This window comes from Malurus melanocephalus, unplaced genomic scaffold (genome assembly GCF_030028575.1).
Source record: "Malurus melanocephalus ecotype Western Australia unplaced genomic scaffold, MMel_1.1 scaffold_73, whole genome shotgun sequence".
Lineage (NCBI taxonomy): Eukaryota > Metazoa > Chordata > Aves > Passeriformes > Maluridae > Malurus > Malurus melanocephalus.
The window spans coordinates 2,508,654-2,533,206 of record NW_026623305.1 but is presented as its reverse complement, the minus strand read 5'-3'; the positions used below and the strand labels follow the sequence as shown (position 1 = coordinate 2,533,206).

At 40.6% G+C, this 24,553-nt stretch overlaps 1 protein-coding gene across 1 annotated transcript in view; it reads left to right on the top strand.

The window, feature by feature from the left end:
- Nucleotides 1–16,013: 16,013 nt before the first annotated feature.
- Nucleotides 16,014–24,553, top strand: part of PCOLCE2 (procollagen C-endopeptidase enhancer 2) — a 21,230-nt gene continuing 12,690 nt past the window's right edge. The window contains exons 1-3 of the mRNA XM_057366956.1: nucleotides 16,014–16,249; nucleotides 17,111–17,219; nucleotides 23,998–24,252. Coding sequence (XP_057222939.1) covers nucleotides 16,164–16,249; nucleotides 17,111–17,219; nucleotides 23,998–24,252 — 450 coding nt within the window. The 5' untranslated portion in view covers nucleotides 16,014–16,163. The remainder of the gene's footprint in view (nucleotides 16,250–17,110; nucleotides 17,220–23,997; nucleotides 24,253–24,553) is intronic.

Sequence of the window (24,553 nt, the reverse complement as noted above, 5' to 3'; positions counted from 1 at the left end):
GCTGCCGGCGCGGGCACGGCCGGGGCCAGGGCCGATGAGCGGCTGGACGGCTCCGGCACGGACCCGTTTTCTCCCGCASATGGGTGCTGTGTTTCCCCTCTGCAGGGCTCAGGCGGGAGCACAGGAGCCCCGGCAGGCGCCTCCGCCCCGCTTGCCCTGGATGCGGCACGGCTGGTGACAGTGCTGCCCTTTGCTGCACCTCCACTGGGCACAGCTACTGTCCCCTGGGCTTGTTTGGAAGGGATGCACCATCCATCTAACACTCTCASGGAGAAGCTGGCACAGAGCGCCTGACTGTCTGGCAAAAATAATGCCTTAGAGGCAGCTGCTTGCTGATATAATCCAATAGGAAAAGAAAAACTGTTTTGAAGGGGATGACACCACCCTCTTAGAAATTCCTGGAACTTAAACTGAACATGAGTCAGTCAGAGTAAGACTATGCGTCTTGCCATGTTGACTTCTTATTTAAACATGTTGACTAAAATAAATGTATTTGATCTGTTTCCTTTATCACATGCATACCACARCAGATGCAGATTAACATACTATTGTTAGACTTACATATCAGTTTAAAAYTTATCAGTTGCTTGTGACAAGCAAGCAAAGAAACAAAAGAGGCAAGAAGTGAAAAAAAGGAATTCTCAAAGCATCCTCTTATGCAGTATTTCACCCTTCAAGGTTGAACAGTTGGAAGTCATCAGTTCAGAAATGGCTCTTTCCTGSCCCAGAACATTCTGTGAGGATTTCTTAGGATAAATTCAAGGCAAGTGAGATGGATGAGCCCTGGTAAAGCCTAAGTTAGCCATGAGGTGCACACCTCGCTGGCACAATGTCATGACCACCCTGCTAACATGATGCCTTCTGCAGGTGAACAACTTTTTTACTCTGCCACTCAGTTTTCAGACTGACCTGTGTTCATAGAACCTGCCTACCATATTCCCAGCCAATGTCAAACAATGCACATAAATTTAATTTACAGTTTCCGACAGCTAAAGCATGCAAATGTACTTTCTGAAATATTGCAGTCCCCTTTTTTGTTCTAACATTGCAATGTYATTTGGAGTATTCTAGAAGTACTATGATTCATTCCCTGCTTGCTAGTTTACAGCAGGAGCTCTTGGCCTGGCTATGCTGTTTGTAAAGCAGAGCTGACACTGATCCTGCTCAGTGACAGACACGGACACCAGCTCTTGGCTTGCCATGACCTTCGGGCTCTCCTGGGAGCTCCGATTCATTTTGGCCAGTGACACTTCAGTCCCAACCTGCAGCCAAAGATCACACAGCACCCCCGAGACAGCTGTGCTTTCCTGTCCACTGTTCATCCTTCAAATAAGCCTCTTCTGGGCACAGCCACAACCCAAAACTACCCTGAGATGATCTCCACAGCCCTTGTCAAAGTTGGGATWTAAGCAAGCCTAGTCCACTCCTTTCTTATTTAACACCAACACATGGAAAAATTTTTTACATATGAGCTGCCCAATGATCCCTACATCTTGTGCTGGCACAAGCTGTGAAATTCAGCARCCTCATTGTATAGATGCAGATCTAGCATCTCATCAAAGTGTTTCCAAATCTCTTAACTACCTTCTTCCTTTCATTTATTTCTTCCCACTTTCTGACTCAGCTTCACTRCCTCATTTGTTTCCCTTTACAAATTTGAAGCCTGAAGCCAAATTTCTTCAGATCTGATTCCTTCCATGGAAGCTGAGCACTGCCAACTGCCTTGAATGTGGGTGGAAGCTCTCTGAGAGAAACCAAGGTGAAGTAGCCAGTCAGACTGTCCATGCTGACACAGGGYACTGCTCCCTGTGTCAGWGCCATGTCAGTGCCCTGCCTGAGGCTTGTGTAGCATTGTGTAGCTATGTGTACTGCTGTCACACAGGCAGGACATAAAACTGACTTCCTAACTGCCTGTGGYCTTTCAGTAGTCTTCTCTTCCTCTCTTACACCATTGGCTGCATTAGCACTAAAGATAAATAACTCTACATCCCAGCTGAGATATGGTCAAAATGCAGCAACAAGCAATCATGCTTGTACATTCAGTTAAACTCAGTAATAACCTATTTTATTCTGGCATGCCATTGAAAACTGAATGCATTTATATCCTCACATAGTCCAGCTGTAGGTAAAGCTTTTCTGGATGTTGCAGACACATTATACAAACTAAGTCAACATTAAACCTGTCTAGATACAAAATACCCTTGAGAATTAAATTCTGGTTTCTGAGGAATTTGCTCTGGAAGTAGCAAGATTTACTGGTTTTGTCATTAGATTTTATTCTTAGGATATCAGTCATCATTTCTTTATCAACAGATTTTGTGTATCTCAACATGACCTATCGACTTGCAAGTCTGATCAATGAGAACTCAGAGACTTCAGCATCTTTTCTGATAACAAGTGCTGGGATTTACCCTCAGAAGTATAAGAAATGTTCTGCAATACAATCCCATCTTTTATGCTCAATGTCAAATATAACAGGTTTCTAATAATAGAACCACCACAATCTGTCCAGCAATTCCAGTCCTGGATTTGCCACAGGACACATCTCATTAGAGTATAGCTAATAGAGTAAACAGTGACCCTTCCTAGTGATATGACAAACACAGAAAGGCTTTACATCATGGGGACTTTTCTCATCTACAAAACTCTTCAGAAGAATTTAGCAGGGTGAGTTTCAATGACCTGTTTACAATTCCTCATACACAAATTACAACAGAACTCTGGATGTTTCATACGGTTCTTTATAAGTAGGAAGGACAACCATCTCTAGGGGATGCTGATGCTAAATCTCCAGTTTCAGACCTCACTTATAATTGTATATTCAAAGATTTTTATTTTATGATGGGAACATAATAGAAGAAGTAGGAATTAATGGAGGAAATAAAACTCCCCATATCCCTTAACAAAAAGAATCTTCTTGAAAATTCTTACATTCTCTGAAATTACTTCCAATAAGAGATCAAGTCACAGAAGTGTCAGCTGCTTTGGGACTGGCTGTTAACAAAATAAAAAAAAAAAACATAGTTTTAAGCTGTTGCTGAGTTTTGACTACTGGGGGCAGTAATTCTCTGGTCCAGCTGCTGTTACAGTGCAGTGTTCTCACCAATGCTCAGTAAAGAGTTATCTTAAGCCTACAGAGAGTTCATATGACACCCACAAACTTAAGAAGAGGAAATAAATGATGCAGAGGTGCCAGGCTTCACGGATCTCAGAGCTGCATGCAAAACCTTAATCGACCCATATCCTGCAGCTGCACAGCCACAGTTCCCAAGGGATCCCACATCATGCTTCCTTCTGTGCAGTGCTACCATCCAAGCATTACACCCTTGACCACAGTAAGTGCAMGCTGAGGAAAGGAGACAGGTTAAACCCATCATCCCACAGGCAGGAGCAGAACTGGACAGAGTATGAATTCATGATTAAAAACCCAGATCAGACACTCAAAGGCTACAAACTAAACCTGCAGAATTGCAGAGAGCTTTACATCTGCACTGCCTGCACATCTTTGGCCAGGAGAGCAGCTTGTTTCCTGTGAGCACTTGGCCAGGGACAGCCAGTCTGAAGGACACCTCAGCCTCAGCTAGCCAGCAGCTCACTGCACTCATTTCCCAAGGCCAGGGCACTCATCCTGTTGGCCCAGTCTGGTTCCTGGGCTGGGCTGGGTTTTGTGGAAGGTGTTACWGTGAGCACAGCAGAGCAGTGACTGGAACAGAGAAATGCTGCTTCTTCCAAAAGTACATGCATCCATGGCACTTGCTCCCGGTGTTCCTGTACATATTGTAATGTCTTCACTTWGTTTTGTCCACATGCCAAATGTGCACTATATTCAGAACACATGTACACAACTGTGCCTCCCTCTTTTTTCCTGTAACACGGAGGAGATTGTTTGGCCCCGCTTGAAGGAATTGAATAAGGTGGTGGAGAGGCATTGGAGCATATTTGAAAGACATCAGTTAGAGCTATGTATTTCACATGGAATTTCAATAGGAATGTGGTGTTAGCATCCAACCTTATGACCACTGCCATTGCCTCASTCTCTCTTTGACAGAATTTGATTTCTTCCTGAAGAAAAAGGCCTGAAATACTGACCTGCCACACACAGGAAAGATGCCAGCAGATTCAATCATTCTGCATTTCCTTGCTATGGCTTTAGAAGCGTTAAAACTATTTAATTTGTTGTAATAATCTAAGTTTTATTAGTGTTTAACTCAGATCTGGATAGACGTATTGCTATACTGTTTTTCCTGGTTGATATATTTCCACCACACATCTCCTTTTGTCTCAATACAGATGTGCAACAACTTGCACTTGCTCACCTGCTGTATCAGCTACATATACTAGATCTGATGCACTACTTGATGCTTGGTCTTTCTCTTTTCATAAGTTAGAGCCCATGTAATATTTAACTCCTTAACTTTTGAAYATTCATCACACAATTACCTGGTGTATTTTTACCTCTTGCTGTTTGTTGAACCTGTTTGAAGAATCTGTTTGTTCTTTCACAGCTTTTACATAAGATATGTAGATGCAGAAATCTGCTGTGTCCTTTCTATTTCTGAGTGTCAAGACTGACTTCTCTGCTTTTGCAGCATCTTTCCTTCACAATTTTCTTTGGAAATCTTTCATCTGAAAATACATGTTTTAAAGGTTACAGATAGTTTATTAGTCTGCAGTCAAGAATTTCTTTCCAGATGTCAAAAACTACTGTGCTTTAATTACACAGTCCTCTGAAAGGCCTTCCACACTAAGAATTCTTTTGTTTTATGGAAGTCATTTTATTGGCAAAACATATGACTAACAAAAGCATTATGACTCTATGCTTACTGTAATATGAATTATTACAACATTGTTTACAGCTGAACTTTCAAAACAATTTTCATCTCTGGTTTTGATGACTAAAGCTTTAAGCCTCTTAGGGTTTTATTACTCCTTTTTTAAGACAGAAGTGGTGAATTTCTAATTCCTGATGCTGTTTTTTGCCAGGCTGGGCATAGGTGTCTGTAGGTCATGCATGTGCACTGGAACTGTCTATGCTTTTTTTGAGGTCACTAATGGAAATTCATACAAAGTGTAAGAAAATTTTAGAAAATTGTGACACACTAATTCACAAACTGAGATGAAGTGAGAGCAGTTCTTCTCAGCCTGCACWTAGCTTAAAGCTTGTTCCTTCTGCCTTAGCCCTGAGTGAGAATTTGTTGCCTGAAACGTTGTCTGTCTTTTAGCTGGTCTAATGAAAACTCACTTGTGCTAAAGAASTGTGCCTTGCATGATGCATTCGGCAAGACTCTGCAACAAAATTACTGCTGGAGCTCCATACAGCTGTGGCTATTCAAGTGGCAGGCAGGTCTCAAGAGTTCTTTATCCCTGTCAGACACAAACCATTATAGAGCAGCATTCTGCAAGAAACAGATCTGCTTGTGGGACATATAAATACTGGTTTTCCTTCCATTGATGTCAATGGGAGCAAGGATGGAGGTATGATATTATGAGATGCTAAGTTCTTAAAATATGTTTTGAATTATTTCTATTTTTAAAAGCTGTTTTGCTTTGGAGGATGAAAGGTCTGTTCACTTAATATGAGGAACAAGGTCTGTCTCAGAGATGTGGAAGAACATACATTCATCCGAAATTTTAGCTATTTCAGGAATAATCTGTAAATTATTTTAAGAGTTTGTTTAAACCGTTGTTAACTATACCTGGCAGATTTCTGGCAAATGCATTATTGTTTCTTTAGACTTCTCCATTCCTRCAAGGAAACTTTTTGGGAGACAGGACTTGTCACTTCTCTTGTTGACACTGTTCTACTTTGTATAAATAATTACACATTCACTGGGACTGGGACTAACACCTCCACCCTCCCCAGGAGGGTTACTGAACCATCAGACTAGAACATTGTTTTTTCTCTCACCAGCTGGCTCCATGAATATTTAAGTACATTTTACAAAGTGGGACTGTTCCACTCAAAGGGACTGATGGTCAGGTCACTGCTGTGAGGCAGAAACCTGAATTTGCAGAGAAGAGGAGAATTCCTCTCAAACACAGTTAGGAGATAGATTCTGTGAGGCATGGACTGACTTCTTCAGGAGCACTAAAGCRATCCTCAGTTTCTCTGTGGGATTTMCATATCAATTGGTGTTTGTTTCRACAACCACTWCCATAAAAATGCATTTTTAGCATTAGATGGAATAGTTTGCACCAAATGAAATTGAGTTTGGAAACTTAAATTCATGTAGAAATATGAAATATTATATTCAGTTCCTTGGTACTGAGCTTTTTTTTCCTTGTCCAAATATTCAGCCCATTATTAGCCCATACTAAATAAGAAAGGCTTCCCAAATAATGTCTTGCTTACCAGTATGAGCTCCACAAATTCTATTCCTTTTATTTTAGTCTAATCAAAGGTCAGGTAGGTAATTTCTGCTTTCTGCTTTAAAAACTGTGAATTGTATGAATTATACCTGCTACCATAGAGTGAAGGGTTTTTGTGAAAGACAGGGAACTTGGGAATCCACAGCCTGGGAAAAACCTCAYTTGCTTCTACTGAAAAACATTCAGTTTAACAAACAGACTTATATTTTAAGGGTAGTTCCAAMACCAAACTAAACCAAAACAGACAARCTGGGATTAGGACTGGAACAGACTGAAGTATCCTAAATTGAATGGCAGATTTAACCCCTGACACTTGTATAAATACAAAGTAGCTAAAGAATTTGGAAATGCAGTCAAAATTGTCACAATAATCTTTGAACACGAGAATGCAGTAATATCAAAAGTTCTGTTGTGTTTGGATCAGACCTCTGATCACTTTTTTAATGTTAAAACCTTTTGGGTCTGTCTTGCATTAGAGCTTGACTGGAAATGTGTGCTGGAGTCTTCTGCATTACAGAAAATGTAAAATTGACACTTTGGGTATAAATTCAGAAAATAACAATCCAGGGTAGATCAGAGACACGGTATACKGAGTTTAGAATCTACTTACTTGAATTAGATGTACTGGAATTTCACTTACATTTACAGGAGATAATTGAATAAAGGTACTTAAGAGGAGATACTGGTATTAATAATAATTAATATTAAAGAGTCCACAGAGGCACACTTTTACCTGGGTAAAATCTGCAACCATGAGAGGGGTGATAACCAAGAGACAAGCCAGCAAACGTTTTAGGGTGGTGTCAAGGCTGAAAGAAGTGTCAGCAGTGCTTAAGGTCCTAAGAGCCCTGAGCTTTGAAAACTTAGCTGGCAAGCTGAATACAGAGATGTACTGGACAGACAGTATAATAATTGTGATCTATTGCTTGCACTTATAACTCAGGCTCCATATGAATCAGTTCCTGTCATTCCCTTGAAGAATCTATCACATATCTACATCTGCACYTATTTACAGCAGGAATTCCTTGCTGTTTGACACTGCACAGGATAATTATTATCAGCACACTGCAGTACATCTGGAAAGATGAAGGAATGCTGGYTCAGCATACCTCAGGCAAAGCACTGCACCTCTTAAAGAAGGATGGCTTACATAAAACAGGAGCACAAGAGCTGCATCAGTCTTTCATGAATTCCTCAAGCCAGGCATAATTGCTTTGAAGTGGAAGAGCTACAGCAGTACAGCTCTCCAACTGCAGAACAGGTAACAACAGAAATTTATTTAAATACTTACCAATCCTTGCAAATTCTCTGATGCTTTATTCAGAGATGCTACCCATCCACCAGAAAATGTTATGTGGTAGAGGCAGGCAGTCTTCATTCCTTTCCTGCCAGGATTAAAATGAAACTTGGCTCTTATCTCAAGAATGAGCCCAAAGACCAGGCTTAGATTCTGGAAAGACTTTTCTCATCTCGAAGTAAATAAGTTGAAGGATTTAAAGACTCTTTCAAGTTTCCTGTGCTCAACTGTACACATCCAAACTGAAGTCAAGTATAATTTAGGAACACTGAAATTAAATTACGATATTACTTATTCAGTCTGGCCTCTATTTTGTTTGGTGGATATGATAAATTTTCTCAGAGACTGTTAAAACAAAAAGTTTGATGYTCTTGAAAGGATTAAAACAAGCAACTCCTGGAATACAAAAAGGATAAACTGCTGCTTAATTCTGGCACTGCACTTTGGATTCCTAATGTACTAAAGGACTGTTGTTGAGCTGAATACAAGTTCCAAGGATTTTTATACCTAGTATATATTTAATTTAGGCATATAATGCCTAATAATGCTGCTTCTCTAATGCTCTTCCAGAGTTTAGCTTAGTTTTATGATACATTTTGTAATGCAAATTGCTACTATCTAGAAATCTCTGGCCCTGGCTCCTAAAATTTCCATGTATGTTACTTTATATATTTATAACTTTTCAYCTTAACACTTGAACATTTTAATGACCTGTAATGTTTTGCCCGTAGCAAGAAGCACTTATCTAGTACTCAGATGTGTTCTCTGCAATCCCATGCTGAGACTGATATTGACAGTGACATTTCTTCACATATTAAATAACAATGATTCTGTGAAAATCATTACCCAGCAACATAATAGATCACAGATGTGTTTAAAAAACATCACATTAGGCTAAAGTCTGAATTCTGATCTGGAATGTATGTGTGCATCTCCCAGGGCAGTAATTCAGCCCTTAGAAAAAGTAAACTCACTATTGTAATGCACATGGCAAATAACTGAGTTCCAGCCACCAGTGAAATAATTTGGCCCCAATTTTGCATTCCATGACCCCTGTACTCTGATGGGAAGTAGGCCATAGGGACTGACCGTAATTCCTGTAGTCATAACTGCCCAGCCCTGGTACAATTTATTGTTGCACAGGAACATCAGTGATTGCAACACCCACCTTCTTGCCATGGCCTCCACTGAATAMGGACAACTGAAGGCATAGTATGAACAACAGGAGAATCCAGGAAGTCTTTCCGTACCATCAATGTGATGCTGTACCTGGCAGAGAATTACTGTTTCAAGATATTCCCCCACAATTACTTCAGCTGTCTTGGCTTGGCCTAAAATGGATGTTAAAGAAAGAATATTTTCTCTGCTCTGAATTTTCATCTTTGAGGAAGGAAGTCCTTCAGGTCCTCCAGTTTATCATTCAGATGTAGGTGTTGAGCTGCTCAGTTAACACCTACAGAAAACAAGTGCAAGAATTATTACAGCTGATGGAAATACCACTGTATTTCCCATCTCTTGTTGCACAGACTGAGATATCATTTGCGCATTTTGTAAAGTGCTTTTTCCTCATTGTACACTTTATAGCAAATTGGAAGCAGTGAATTTCCTTGCCAGTAAAAGTAAGAAAACAGTATTTTAGTTGGCTGAACTGAAATTGCTCACAACACTTTCTGTCCTAAGAGCATTTGCAGTAAATAAAATAGATCCAACTGTTCTCATTATATATAGCCTTATAAATAAYAGTAGAGGGAAATTCAGGAAAAGCAATGAGAGCATTGGCAGGGAAAAGTTCCTCACAGGGCTTAGTTCTGATTTAGAATCTGTGTTGCCAGTAACAGCAAACAAATYATATGTGAAACTGCACCATGAGACTCGGGTTCTAGGTATCACCTATGCAACAGAGTATGGCATCATAAGACTTTTGATTCTCTTTAGAAATGTCTCTATCCTGCAACTGCAGCATTCAGAAGGCGGGAAAGAAAAAAAAAAGGCGGGGGGAGGGGGAGAACTGAAGCTAGATTCCTTAATACAAACCTATTTATTTATAGATGATGTAAAACTYCTTCTTGAACACCAGAGAATTAAAGCATATATACAAAAAATAGATACCTCCTTTGCCTGAGGTTCTGGTTTTCTTTTGAACAGCGTTCCTGTCTAAAGCACACTCTCAGCCTGAAAGAGACTTCTCTGGAGCACCTTGGATGCCTTTTGCAACTTCTCTTTCCCTAGTTCTGCATGAAGRGTACCTGACAGCCTCTCACTGCCCAGGTGAGTGCATTCCCATGTGCCTTTACTCTACCCCTCCAGTGTCACTGGCTGCCAACTCAAGGGAAGGTGGCTGTGACAATCACCAGTTTGTTAATACCGGTTGTGCCAAGTAAGTTAGCAGTGGCTCCACACTCTCTTCATTTGGTCAGAGGTGAACTTAATAGTGCTTGGTGGAGGTGGAGCTTTTGGAGGGGAAAGGATGCTATTGTGSAGTAGATGGTTCAAAATATCAACTCTTTTCATTTCTCAATCTATAAAGATCTAAGTCTTCAGAAATTTATTCGTGTGTAGACATAAGCGAGTCTTGTCACCAAATGAGAACAGTGGCTCCAAGGGTGATTTTTAAAATAYATATCCCTCATAAAAGTAATCCTAGTTTGTATCAAGAACAAAAAGTCTATTGTTTTCCATTTTAGTGACACMATTTTCTACCTGCTCTCCTATTTCCTTCCCCAAGCACAACACAATTAATGGCCTCATGTTTCTTTACCAMATCCACCAAAGCAAAGGAAATCTGTTTTGTAATTTTGTTTCATAATATTATCTACTTGAAGATTTGCTGATTTAGATTACATCAAGACTGGCTTGCTGATCTGTCTTAGCTTTCACGGCTCTCTGGATAATAGCATCCCGTGACTCTTGATGATGCCCTGCCCTGTGCTGGAGCTCAGAAGTTGTCCTGCAGAGACTGAGGTGTTTTACTCTGCTCCTCTGTTCTCTATCTACTGCTGAAAGATTTGGCCATGGGACTCCCTGATTCAYGGGTACCTGCTGGCAATTCAGGGGCACTGCCTCTTTAATTTTATGGCCTATACYTTACGGTCCTGTTCCTTTTATGAATTGAGTATTTTCCTTGGACTGATGTGTTTAAAATGCACTATTAGGGAGACAGCACTTGCTTAAAAATATTTTTTTTTTTTAGAATCCATACTTCTGACTGGTACTTTGGCCTTTTCTGCTGTGTGATATGGTCAATGGAAGTGCCTATTCTTGGTTAATGGACCCTGGGATGCTTCATTGGAAGTGTTGAATCAATCCTTTAGGAGTCTTGTACTAGGATGAAGTATCTGTTATGAATGTTTCAAGCATCCTAGTTGAGAGGGGGCAATCAGGTTAATAATTATTAGATTTCTTTGGTTATGGGAACATATGAAATTTAACAGTAGTTATCCAATTCATAATGTTTATATTATGAGGAAAAACAGTTCAAGCAATGATAAACCATTCTCCTTAATRTTTCCTTATGCTGGCAAATAAGCAATTGACTTTGAATGATAGAGAGTAATACATTTTTTAAAAATAATTATTTGATACCAGTTGATATTCCTATAAAGAGAAGAGGCAAGTAGCTACTGATGCTAGAATTACCCAAACTGATAAATGGAAGGACCAGAAGGCAATTTAGAAAAGCCATACTGAAAAACTGTGCTGCTTTTGTCATTAATGCATCACGTCCGGTCTCCTAAATGCTAAAATGAAATAAACTGTATTAAATATGCCATTACTTGAGGTAAAACTAGCAAAGAGATAAAAAAAATAAGTTAATTAAAGAATGTAAGCTTAGTTCCTAATAAGTTTCTGAATTCCTAAGGTATGGGAATACTGTCAATACTACATTTACATTTGGTATCTCTGTATTAAAAGAAAACGGGAGAGGAGGTCTATGATTCATCAGTCATTTTTTACATAAAGCCAGAAACCACATTGTYATTTGATAAATGAGCCAAGAACAAAGCTTGACAGACAAAAAGAGAGAAGAGCGGTAATTCCAGCCTGGGGAAGGGTGGAGGCTCTGCAAGTTTTCCAGTGACAACTCTTGTGTGGGTTTTTGTTTCTATAAAGTAGAAGATTCATTTAAAGGCATAACGTGGATAACACTTTGTCGTACAGATCTAAGCAAATTTGGGAATCCTAGGAACTGGGTGGGCCTATCAGTTTGCAAGAGGCATTTTTGGTGCTAGGATATTCAAGAAAATAGGGATAAATCCTCTCTATTGCATGCTGTTCAATGCTATTATGAAAAGGGACAACTTGCAATTTCAGGAAATACCAAAGTTCTTTGGRAAGTGAGAATATCAAGATCTTGGCACTTAAGACTGCACTGAGAGAGTTGGCGTTGTTTAGCCTGGAGAAGAGAAGGCTTGAAAGCAGCCTTATTGCAGCCTTTCAATAATTAAAGGGGACTTACAAGAAAGATGGGGGAAACATTTTAATAGGGCCTGTAGCAGTAGGACAGGGAGTAATGGTTTTAAAATAAAGAGTTTAAACTCAGATAAGCTATGAGGAAGAAATTTTTTATTATGAGGGTGGCAACACCAGTGATGACCCATCCCTGGAAACATTCAAGGTCAGATTGGATGGGGCCCCAAATAATCTGATTTAGTCCTTGCCCACTGCAGGGGTGTTGGACTAGATGGCCTTCAAAGGYYCCTGCCAACTCAAACCATGCTATGATTCAAATGAAATAAAGAGAGGTTATTGCTAGCATTTGTATAAATCAAAATTAAAATTATTTCATAGTGTCATCTGAACAAGACCTGTACAAAGACACCAAGAGAGCACTAACAGGACTTTTGCCATGATATAAAATATTTTGTGCAGGTGACTCTCCACAGAGAAAAGAAGATTTGGTGAGAAGCCTGAAAGCAGGAGCGTAAACTGAGCTTCATTTTCAGGCAGGTCATCAGGCTGCTTTGGCTGCTGCACAGCAACATCATGATTAACTTTGTCACAGGAAAAATATCAGGGATGCATKGAGGGACAGGCGGTTTGCACCAACATTTACACAGTCTTCAGAGAACATCTCAGGGACAGTCTGTCGCACAGGGTTACATTTCAGAAAGAGGTTTCCACTTTCCACTTCAGTAGTTGYCTCATTTTCAGGCAGACAAGGTCATACTTGCCAGACATTCATTAGGAAATTTGTCTCTTGTTCGCTTTGTGTACAAAATACCTTTCTTCAGTGACTGATAGGGAGAAGCCCTCACCCCTGGATTACCAGCATCACTGAGCTAACAGTGGATTAGCTGTTTGCTAACAGCAGCCGATGGGGGAAGAGGGGTCACTCAGGCTGCCCATTTCTGCCAAAACGCTACAGGAGGCAATGACACTCTGGGACAGCTGGCATTTTTAAAAATTACTACGGCACTAGCTCTGCAGTTCATACATTAAATGTCTGTCACTAAAGATTCATCATTCCAAGCCTGAAGATGCATCACCTCAGGGACATGTGACAGAAAAYAGTTTTTGTTCTACCTTCAAAAAGAAACTACTGTAGAAAACTTGTGCTGCAATGTCAGCTGTCAAAAGTTTGATGCTTTTTGTCCACATTAAGATACTTTGCTTATGCAACTACATACTATTTCTGTCGCATAACCTAGGCATCATTTCTGCAAAGAMTACATACACAAGGCAGCATAATTAAGATTGCATGAGACTGTAAATCTGCCATCTTTAGGGTTTGAGCTTAAAACCTTTCTAGCTGAATTTATATCCACTACCTACAAACAGTTCCTAACTATGCATTCCATGGTTTTATCCCAAAAAGACGGGGACTCTTAACAGATGCTGATTGAGCAGCTTTCTGACTTCAAAAATGAAATATCATGAGTATATGAAAGGGTTTATTTGATTTCATTCCCTGCAAGAGTAGAGAACTGGCTTAGTGAAGAAGAAAGGTCACTCCTGTTTCCATGTTCCTAGCAGATCATAATTTAGCTGAAGATTAATGTCAATGCTAACACATTTATTTATGGGTAACTACTTACTGGCCTTTTACTTTTCTGATCCTTCTGCAGCCATTGATGGAAACCAGCCAGAGCCAGACATCTCTGGTAAATTCTCTCTAGCAAYATCATTTACATTTGGTAAATGCAGTTTGAGTGCCTTGTTTATAGTCTGCCATTTACTACTTGTGGTATTCATAATCTATTTAATAGTGGGGCACTAAAGAAGTACTTGAGCACATTAGATTTAGGGTGTTTAGGGAACACACATTTAGGGTGTGTTCCCGGASAGGCAGTGCCAGGGACTGATGCTGCTGTTTTCCCAATGAGGCAAAGGTGCAGGAGCTGTGCATGGGCTGGGGGTTTTCCCAGCAGCCTGTTCATCACCTCAATTTGCTCAACAGACCTGAATTGCCCCGTTGCTGCACAGATCTGTAGGTATGCTTGGGTGGCAATGCAGACCTGTTAAGGTGTTAACTGCTCAGAAGTTTAAACCTACCTTTAGTCTGCAGCAACCACATATAAAAGGAGTCCTTGAACATGTAATCCATGGGAATTGACAGCCTTTGTTGGTGGTTTTGCATCGAGCACAGCTCTTCAGTGGATATAAGGCCTGAAATAGTTTCTTTTTGTAAAATCGAGGATTTTTTTCTAGAATAAAACACGTTGACAGAAAGGAGTAGCAGGAAATGCAAGTGTCTGTGTTGTGAGGATTACACAACTCTCTGTCATACATACTGATTTCCAGATCTAGAAATTTTTATTACCATTACATTACCTTCATGACTACACCCMATATACCTAGTGGTAGCAGTTAAACTTTTAGCTGCTAATCAAYGTCTTATTGGAGGTAAGTAAATATCTCCTTTTTAGCTTTCTTACTTCCCATTTCTGTTACTTAAAATCAGTTCAAAACAGATCTGCAAGCATAATCTCTGCTCTTCCAATGTTATGATCTCTGTTTGCACAGCCCCCTTTTTGTGAACTGTACTCCCTGCCCCAATCCTCCACCAAGCCTTGCCTAGATGTGTCCTGCTCTGTCCTTCAGTCCTACTGGGGGATCTGGGGCTGCCTTTCCTCAAGGCTGCAGGTCAGGTCCTCTCACTTGGCTGCCAACACACCTGCACTTCTACAAAACCCGGGCATCTGCAAAAYCCACTCCACCCCCAGCCTCTACTCTTTCTAGTCTTCCAGTGCMTCTGTGCACACAGAAACACTGTTGGCACCTCTTACTCACGAGCAGTCTTGCAGGCTGCCTCCAAAGGTCTGGGACATTCCAACAGCAGCTGCATCTCTCCCGCAAAAATCCTCTTGGAAATTTAGCAAGCATGGTTATTCTACTGCCTCCTTTACCCAGCACTGTGGAAAGGGGAGTACCGGTATCACATTTGCWAAACTGCTTCATCCACTTTCTGTTAGTCCTCACAGCATCCTCCCTAATCAAACAGCACTTCTTTAAAGTTTTGGTAGTGAGACCAGACTTCTTTGTATTTTGCAAGAATAGGAATGTTAAACACTTAATAAATGAGCTAAAAATAACAGGCTTATATTCTGCCTTATATGCAGGAGAATTTGTTTAGTTCCTCCAGTCTGTTCAATTGGCTGTGCCTGAACACTTTTCTACAGATCTACCTCCTCCTGCAGAAGGTGCATATGGAAAGAAGTGCTTAAAAACTGTAAGAGAAAACAGGCTCTTTTTAAAGCAATACCYAGAAGATAAATCATCAGTTACTGATGTGATAATATGTATGTCATTGTTCAATATCACTAACAATGTGGGGGTTTTTAAATGCCACATTCAATAAGAATACTGTGTTCAAAATAAGAATACTGACTTAATTTTTCATTTCTTTTCTCAGTCAAWCGACTTTGGCCCAAATCCTGTAAAACACCCAAGTACTGAGTTCATCACCGTATGCTCTGCCTCAGCTTTTTAAAGAGTATCTTTCACAGCCAGAGCGAAAACGCTACTAAATGGGTCAGGATTACCCACTGGTAAACAAAACGAAGCATTTCAAGTTTACTTTAGAATTTAAATAAAGAAGAAATTTCAAAGCAGCATTACTATTTTTCAAGCTTTGGCGGAGCTGCAGACGATTGCACAGCCGGTAACACTGAGTTCATTCATGCCCGGGACAAACACCCGCACTGTGCCACCTGAGGACGGCAGCGGGGCGTCGCGGGGGGCTGCGGGCTCGGGGCGGGGCCGCTGCGCTCGGGCAGCACCCCCGGGAGCAAAGTGCGCCGGGCGGGGGGCGCCCCGGGGCCGAGGCCGCAGCCCCCGGGAGGCACCGGGGCGGGGCCGGACACACCCCGGGCAGCGCCCGCGCCCCTCGCAGGACAGAGGGCGGCCCTGCCCGGGCCCCTGCCCTGCCCTGGGGGCGGAGGGCCGCGGAAGCYTTTGCCTCCTCCCCCGGCCCCGGCCCTCACAGGAGGAGCAGGCGGCGGTCGGAGGAGCGGCTCCGCGGCCCCAGCCCTGCCTCAGTCGCCGCTGCCGCCCTGAGATGCCGCCCGCCGTCCCGCTGCAGCTGCAGCTGCTGCCGCCTYTGCTGCTGCTGGCGGCGGCGCGTCCCGCCGTCCCCCCGCACAGGTACTGTCCCCCGCTGTCCCCGCACAGGTACCGGGCATCCCGCTACCCCCCCGCACAGGTACCGCGTCCCCTCCCCTCCCTCCGTGCCCCGCAGTCGCGTTCGCACCGTGCCTCCGTGGGGTGCGCGGGTGTTCCACTGCCCGTGACTGCACCAAGGCAGGAGCGTTTTCCACGGAGCCCGGGACTCTGCGAGAGCAGCYCCGGGCCGTGTAATCTGTAACCTCTCTAATATAACGGTGTAATACGGTGTGGCATCCCAGTGTCCAAAGCTCGGACGGGCATTCGCTCACTCTCGTGTTCTCAGCAGTAGCAGTGGTTCCACACAGGTTTTCCAGGACTCCTCGCGTGTCCATGCAACGTGTCCGGATCAGGCACCGGCGGCACCTGAGCTCACCTGAGCTGAGCCCTGAGCACAGAGAGAGAGACTTCCTTGATTTAAACGTATAAATTCAAAGCATAGAAAGAAATTAGAAGTAATTTTTATATCAGTGGTATCTTAACTACTATTATACGTACTGTAAAAAGTCATTGCTAATGATGTTTTAATAATTATTTTTCCATTATAATAGCAACTTTCAGTGATGTATCAYACTGGCACACCTTTGCTCTTATGAAGTAAAAAAGGAAGGAGTCTGTGTCAACAGAATTAAGGCTCAAGTAGTTAATTTTTTCTACACCTAAGTTTGGCCATTAAATTGCACATTCTATATCAATAGTGCAGTTATGTAAATAAACATGTTTCATGTTAGCAATGGTTTAAAGTATTTAAACTGTTGAGACAATTTGTGCCTCTTGATTACTATACAAAGCATAAATGAAATATACTAAAAAATTAAATACTATTTTTCCTATTATTCTCAGGCCTACATTTACATGTGGAGGAGTTGTATCTGGAGAGTCAGGGTTTATTGGGAGTGAAGGATTTCCTGGCGTCTACCCACCAAACAGCAAATGTACTTGGAAAATCACAGTAAGAATTTTTGATACCACAAAGTTAGTGCTGAAGACAATGAACATCTATTTGTTGTTAAACTATGTTTTACCTGGGGTAACATATATGCAATAGTAAATTCAGTAACTCAAATTAGCTCAACTATCTGGAGCTTTTTAGGGTTGATGTAATATGATAATAGTGGATGAAATAGAACTGGCCTTTCCTCACGTTAGAAGCAAATTTTCATTGACCTCCCTGATACACCTCTAATTGTTTCAACTTAACCAACTTACAAGCAAACATCTCCCCTTCCATTCCCTGCAGAAAGCAATAGTGAGTTCTATAAAAAAAAAATTTGAGKTGGAGATAATGAAAAGCAACATTTCTTGGCAAGAAGACATAAAAAATTTTTCAATCCAACCCAAAAAATTCAGGCAGGTTTGCTTGAAATGTGCTGCTAGCAGTGTTCTGCCAGCCAGGACATCTGGAGTCTGTCATACAACAGGCTGACAGCAATAGGGAAGCATTGTTGCACTTATAAATGACCAGGAGAAATGGAAGCAGGTGGTACAATTGATACTTTGATGCTGAAATGAGACTGTAGGGCAGAGACATCATATTCATGGACAACAGATTCCCTGAAAAAACTAGGACTAAATACTTCTCTTTGGTATGTCTTCATCCACACTCYGTGAAAAGGATGTGAGTGAATGATTACTTTTCCTCACATCTGCACAAATTAAACTTTCCCAAACTGCCCACCAAATTTCCTCTTTTTTAGGCACAGTTYACCAAGAACTCTTCTGACATCTGGGCCAACAGAAAAAATAAGTATATGAAGGCATAAAAAATAAGTTAGTCTGGGTGTTGACAAGAGCATGAAAGACAACTTCAGTTCAAAGACTGCATCACAGGCTAGGTGTTGGCAGGAGAATAGGATGTCACAGGATAATTGTTTCCTGCTACTATAGAGATGCTGACGCAAAGCAGAAGACATTGATCTGTTTACARTGTTCAGTTTAAAACAACTGTTGTACCAAATGCGTGATGTGATTTTAATCATTTTAGCTGAGAGATCCCAGAGAAGCTGCAGAGTTGCTTTTTGCACCTTTCTGTTCTGTTATTATCGGGGCCTAGTTAGAAGTTACCTCTGATCCGTGTCTGACCTCATCCAGAAGAGTGTGATGTGAAACACAGTGTATGCTCGTAAACTTTCTTCTTTGCTGTCAAGGGGCTGAGGTGRCAGCAATCTGCATGGCCCACCTCACAATCTGAAGAGCAGATGCAGCTGTGCWGGAAGGATGTAGGGAAGGCAAGGACTACAAAACTTGCAAGACTAAGCCTGTACTCTCTTTAAAAAGACGATGGTTTACCAAACTGTGGCAGAGCAGTACACTCARGGGTCTGGTTAGCCTGAATTTAAACAACCAGATCCTTTCACCAAATAGAGCTGAGGCTCAGAATAGCTTTCAGTAGCACTCAAGAAAGCCAGTTACAGTGCCATGAAGAAATACTCTGTAGTTACTGTTAGGCTTCCTCATTTAGCACCTAGTCTTAGAAAGTGACTAAGACTTTTTGCCTGTYCATTTTAGCCAAGGGCTGTGAACACCTTCCTGAAAACCCTCTGCTARTGCAGGATCTGACAAGTCTGCAAGACTGAAAGAGACGTTTATTCACTTTGTGTCTGGGTCACAAGAAGCACAAAGCCGTTGTTTTCTCAACTACAGGATTTCATCATCTGCAGAAGGCAGAATGAGAGCTAATTCATTCTTTAGAGGAAAACAGGTTTAGAAAACATTATGAATAATACAGATAAAGTAAAGTARCATTCAGGTATCATCTGAAATATTTCCAGCTGGTTTGCTAAAGCTGGAAGAGTCTAACTCAATTATGGTTCTGTTATTTCAAGAGACTGGGACTTTTTCAGCTGGCTAAAGAAAACAGCTTCTCTATTCTAAGAGCTCTAAGAAGTGTTCAGCACATGCTTGTGGTTCTATTACAACCTTGGCAGACTACCCAGCAGCTTTTCACTGGCTTTGCTAAGAAGTCATTTGTACAGCTATTTCCTTTCCTGTAGTAATGTATATAGCTTTATCTAAAATATGTCATATACACTTACTTTTAATACTCTGTAATCCTTCTTGGCCATCACCTCATATAAATGTGTCACATAGCCCGAGAATCTGGACTGCTGTCCTGTGTTTTTCTGGCAGACTGCTTAGTTCCCATAAAACTCCAACAACTTTCTGTGCAACAATAATACTGAAAACTGTCAGAGTTAYGTAAGGTTATGTTTTTATAGGTTCAGAAGCTGCATTCCAGCAGGTTTGCTGACAATAAGCAAGGTTTGAAAAATTTACTTATCAGGGCAGTTGAGAATCTGCCCTGAGGGAGCAGAATATTTTAAATCATTTTTTTCTATGCTTTAAGCATTCATTTTCGTTTTTCAATGTAAAACTGCCCTTCCAGTGGAGAGCAGATCTTTACACATGGTTGTATTTCCAGAAAAGAATGAGATTAAAGAATCTAGTGTCCTTGTCAGAAAAAGCAAACTCATACGAACTTTTAAAATTAGAGCTAAGACAGAAATCATGGCTCTCCCATGATGTAACTCCAAATAACTTCCACATTCATTCTCAGCAGATAGAAATAATATATTTGACTTACAGGTAGCTGATGTAATTTTCAACTCTACCTAGGACTGCTATGGCAAAACATACAGTCAGCATTTTGGTATTAAACATATATCAAAATATATTCAATCCAATACAGGTTTAAATGTTAGGCAAAATAYATTTCTTAAAGTTGGCATGTAGGGGTTCTCCCCTGCATGATTATTTTCAAAGTAAATAATTTAAACCATGTAATTTTGATGAGGAGGGTTTTGTATTCAGTCAGAACAGCAACAGAAAAAACAGCTACTTTAAATGTAACTGAGCTTTGATTAAYACTATGAAATATCTGCAATGAATGATAACCAAAAACATTCTAGTGACCTTATTTTKAGGAGTGTTATGTATGTGGAATAATCATGCCCTTTTGAAGGGTTTAGTAATCTACACAGATGGTTTTAGGGAATTATGCTCTACAAAAACTCCCTCTAAAAATTGCTTTAGCCTTCAATAGGAGTAAGGCATCCTTCACATGAGTTTRGCATCATATTTTTTGAGCCTAACAAAGTTCATAGACTTAAAATGAGAAGGGAAGCAGAGAGTGAGCATGGGAGAGTTGCCCTCTTTCTTACAAGGGGAGGCAGAGAATGAAGTGTCTCTGTTGTTGAAAGATACCAGCTGGATGGATAAAACAAAAATAAGGCACACCCTGCAGAGGAAGCATCACATCACATCACATCATTCTTCCTTGGACTACTCCCTCTTTTTTTTTTCTTTCCTTTTCTTTTAAGAGCTGGAATTTCTTCCAGTTCTTGCTCTGAGGTATCCCATCTTCTGACTGCATCAGACTCAGATGTGGCTCAAAGTAAACAATACTGAGTCATGCTGGCCTTGCTTACTCCCCCTGTGTTTCTCAGGGAACAATATTTTMAATGTCTTGGGACAAACATTGGTAGATTTTAGCACATTAGTTTTCAACTTTTAAATAAGCAAAACGGTAGAAATCAAAGAAAACTACAGTTTTGCATAGATGCCTGTATTTAGCACAAGATTTCTTGTGAGTAGCTGCAAACTGGAATAGCTGCTGCCCGAATGTGGAACCACCATCCTCCACACTTCTGGCTGTGACCTACTCAAACCACAAAATTTTAACTGATCTAACACACTGGAACAAATTTGTTACCTTTGTGAGTGACAAATATTTTAATAAGCAAGTATATTTTTAAATTAAAGTAATGGCACTAAGTAGTGACTGTAACTAAGGGCCCGCCACATTCCTCTAAATGACTCACCTCCCCAAATTCTGAATGTGAGCAAGGATTATTCTGACAACTAAAACCTATAGGAATAGGCTTCTTGTTAAATATTCATGACTGTATGGATGAGTTTTTCCTACCCATTTTTTTACAAACTGTCATGGAACAGAAGCCAGTACATCCATGGGGAACAGTCTTGACCAAGTTGAAATAGACTAAACTGACAGAAGCAGAGATTAAAAACTACAATGAAATATAATTAGGAAGTGGAATGTTGTACAGTATGGTACAGCCAGTGGTGGRGAGAGGAGAAGGAAGCACAGCACTGCACAGAATGACTTATACCATGAACCAGAAAACTGACTTGAGGGAATGGCTGGAGTTTGGAGTTGGGCAGCTTTGGCAGTTTTTTGGCAGCATTCTCTCCCTTCTGGGCAGGGGTCAGTCCTGTTTCCCTCTGTCCCCTGTGGAGCAGCAYGAGTTACTGGAATGTCCAGGGGTAGGAGTGAGGGCCTCAAGGCTGGTGTGAGCAGAGCAGTGCTGAGGCAATGCACTCCTGTGACAAAGCTGTCAGTGAGCACCATCAGCRTTATTGACGGGTAACCTCTTGGCTAAATCTGAATGCAATTCTACAAGGACAGCAAAAAGACCTTTTCTTACCCCAGAACCAGCCACCTCTCACATTTCCACTTCCTTCTTCAAACTCTGAGAGCAAGCAGGTATATTCAAAGAAGCAATTCAGTCTGAGAAAGTAGGGAAAAATCACATAACCATTGATAAAACTTTAATCTAATATGCTAGAGCAACTTGTGCTCAGCTTTCAAAAACAGGGGAAGGAAAAGGGGAAACTTCTTAAAAACAGGCAACTTTTAGCCAAAGCTGCAAGACACTGTTGTGGAATATGTTGGACAATCTTAACTGTAGGCATGATAGTTTATTTCAAAACATGATAACCTTTAAAGATCACCCCATTTGTGTTCTGTCATACTAGTTGTACAAACTTATGAAAATGAGTTTCACCCCAAAAGAGCATATGCAATTTTACATACATACTTCTGGAAAAAGGCTTCTGTAATTTAACAGCCTAAATCTGACTTTACCTGACTAACTTTACTGTCAGCATTTCTGAACTGACTTGTCCAGTCACACAGAGTTTGCAGTATAACCATAAATAATATTCAGGTCTTCTGGCAGGAATACCAAATCCATTTTAGTTCATTTTCTGTTAAAATGACCATGCCTTAATGCTTCTTAATGATTCAAACCAGAAGACAAGTGAATGCAATAATAAGAGATTTAGATATGAGAGCAGTGATTCAARGAGTAAATTCAAGATTAGCTGAGTTATGGTTTTGATGTAGTGGTAATAGTGATGTGCATCAGCATAGGGGAACCTGAATGCATTTTTAAGAAAACWTCTGAGTTTAAAATACTCTGAAACTAGCAGGAGGAACTGAAGTGGGGCTGCTGTGCCAGGGTGCATATGGACCCTGGGCAGCTRAGAACAGCTCAAGCAGGAGTCTGTCCTGCTGCAGGATCAGTATCAGCACTGGACATACAAGCAGCCACATGAATGAGTAACCTTAACACACCTACAGCACATTTTTCAGTACATSTAGAGCTGCTGGCTCTATGAGTATCTTCTGTGGGTTAAGCAGTCACTTCCATTTGTAGCACTTTCATCTATACTTGACAAGCAATTTTTAACTGTTGAGATGCAATGTTAAAACAGTTTGACAATTTCATATAGGAACMGTTTAGTTTTAGTTGATTTCAGACTGGTGTTTTAAAATGAGTCATTGTTTAGGAATGAAAAAAATTCATGAACACTTAAATAACATGGCTTAAATATGAGCTTAAAGCAGATATATTAAGTGTGTGTTTAAAGCAGAAAATTATAGTAGTGTCTCAGTAAAGCAGAACAGCTGCAATTATTTTAATAGCTAACCACTCTSCCATGATATGGACTGAATGCAGATAATTACACTTGCCTGTCCAGGATCCCTCTATACTTTCAAATAGTGTTTGCCTTTTTCTGGTTCTGTTACATAGGATTAAGTGCTTTATTAGAGTAGTTTTCGTGTCTCAATATGCTGCTTTTTCTCTTAAAAACTTGTAACTGTATCCCAAGAAATGTTCTCCTCTTTGTAAACTATTATGTTGTCTTAATTTACATCCTTGTCTGTACTCTTGTCTCTTTTGCAATGTCCATAGATGCYGACATGTAAGAAGATTTGCCCTGTCTTATGTTTCCTCAGACGTTTCAGAAAACAAAACTCTCTTCTGTGTTRAGGACTCCCAGTAATGGTTCTTTTCAATTCTCTGTTTATAGTTTTACATAGTCTTTCCAAATACAATTCTTTCACTGCAGCCAYTCCAATAACTAAATATTAGGGTTGTACAATGTTAACTGTAAAGTTTCCAATTTTGGATATAAATGTAARATGCATGTCAGTAAATTTAAAAAATCCTACAAACTATGAAACTTGGTATCACAAATCAGAAAGAGACCATTTTTTTTTGTTTAAAATGGGAAATTGCTTGTTCCATGCTTTTTTCATATTAATCTCATCCTCCTCACCTTACTTKGGAGGGAGCTGCATGGCTGATTGCATACTTTCAGCAGAAAATAAGAGAAACACACCAAGCTGAACTGGGTGGTGATGGTTTACGAGTAACTGTATGAGCCTGACCAGAGGATACTATGGATCAGAAATAAGATAATGGCAAGAGATGGCCAGAGCTTTAGGATTGGTATTTATGGTATCCCTATGTATTTAGGATTGGTCCAAGTTACTTTAAAAACTGCTTTGCTTGGAATATTTTTGGCAAAAAGCACTCACTTGACAGGAAGAGAAGGGTATGAAAACAGTCACGCCAACAGTGGGATCTGATATGTCAGTCACATTTCCAGATGCATCTTTSATCCTTTCCCTCTCTTTGCAGGTCCCAGAGGGGAAAGTGGTGGTTCTTTCTTTTCGATATTTAGACCTGGAAAGTGACAACTTGTGCCGATACGATTTTGTGGACATCTACAACGGCCATGCCAATGGACAGCGCATCGGCAGGTTCTGTGGTACTGTGAAACCAGGTGCCCTTGTATCCAGCAGCAATAAAATGTTGGTGCAGATGACTTCAGATGCTAATACTGCTGGAAGTGGATTCATTGCAAAGTTTTCTGCAGCAGAACCACATGAAAGAGGTAATTAACCATTATATATGTGCTGAAGACGAATATAAGTGTGCACCTCTATGCAGAATCGCATTAATGATTAAAAAGATGTGGTGCCACAGATATTAGGGAATGTGCTATTCAACATATTTATTTAATTATAGCAAATAACAAAGAGTAACTGTTTAGCCATCTTAGTTAATCAAGTARTAAAGAGAAAGGCTGACTAGTCTAAGAGTAGTGGAAGAACTGTGCTTAGTAGTAAAATGGTAATACCTAGTCATTAAAAGGGCAGATGAAATTCGGTATAGATAAATGTTGCAAATAAGG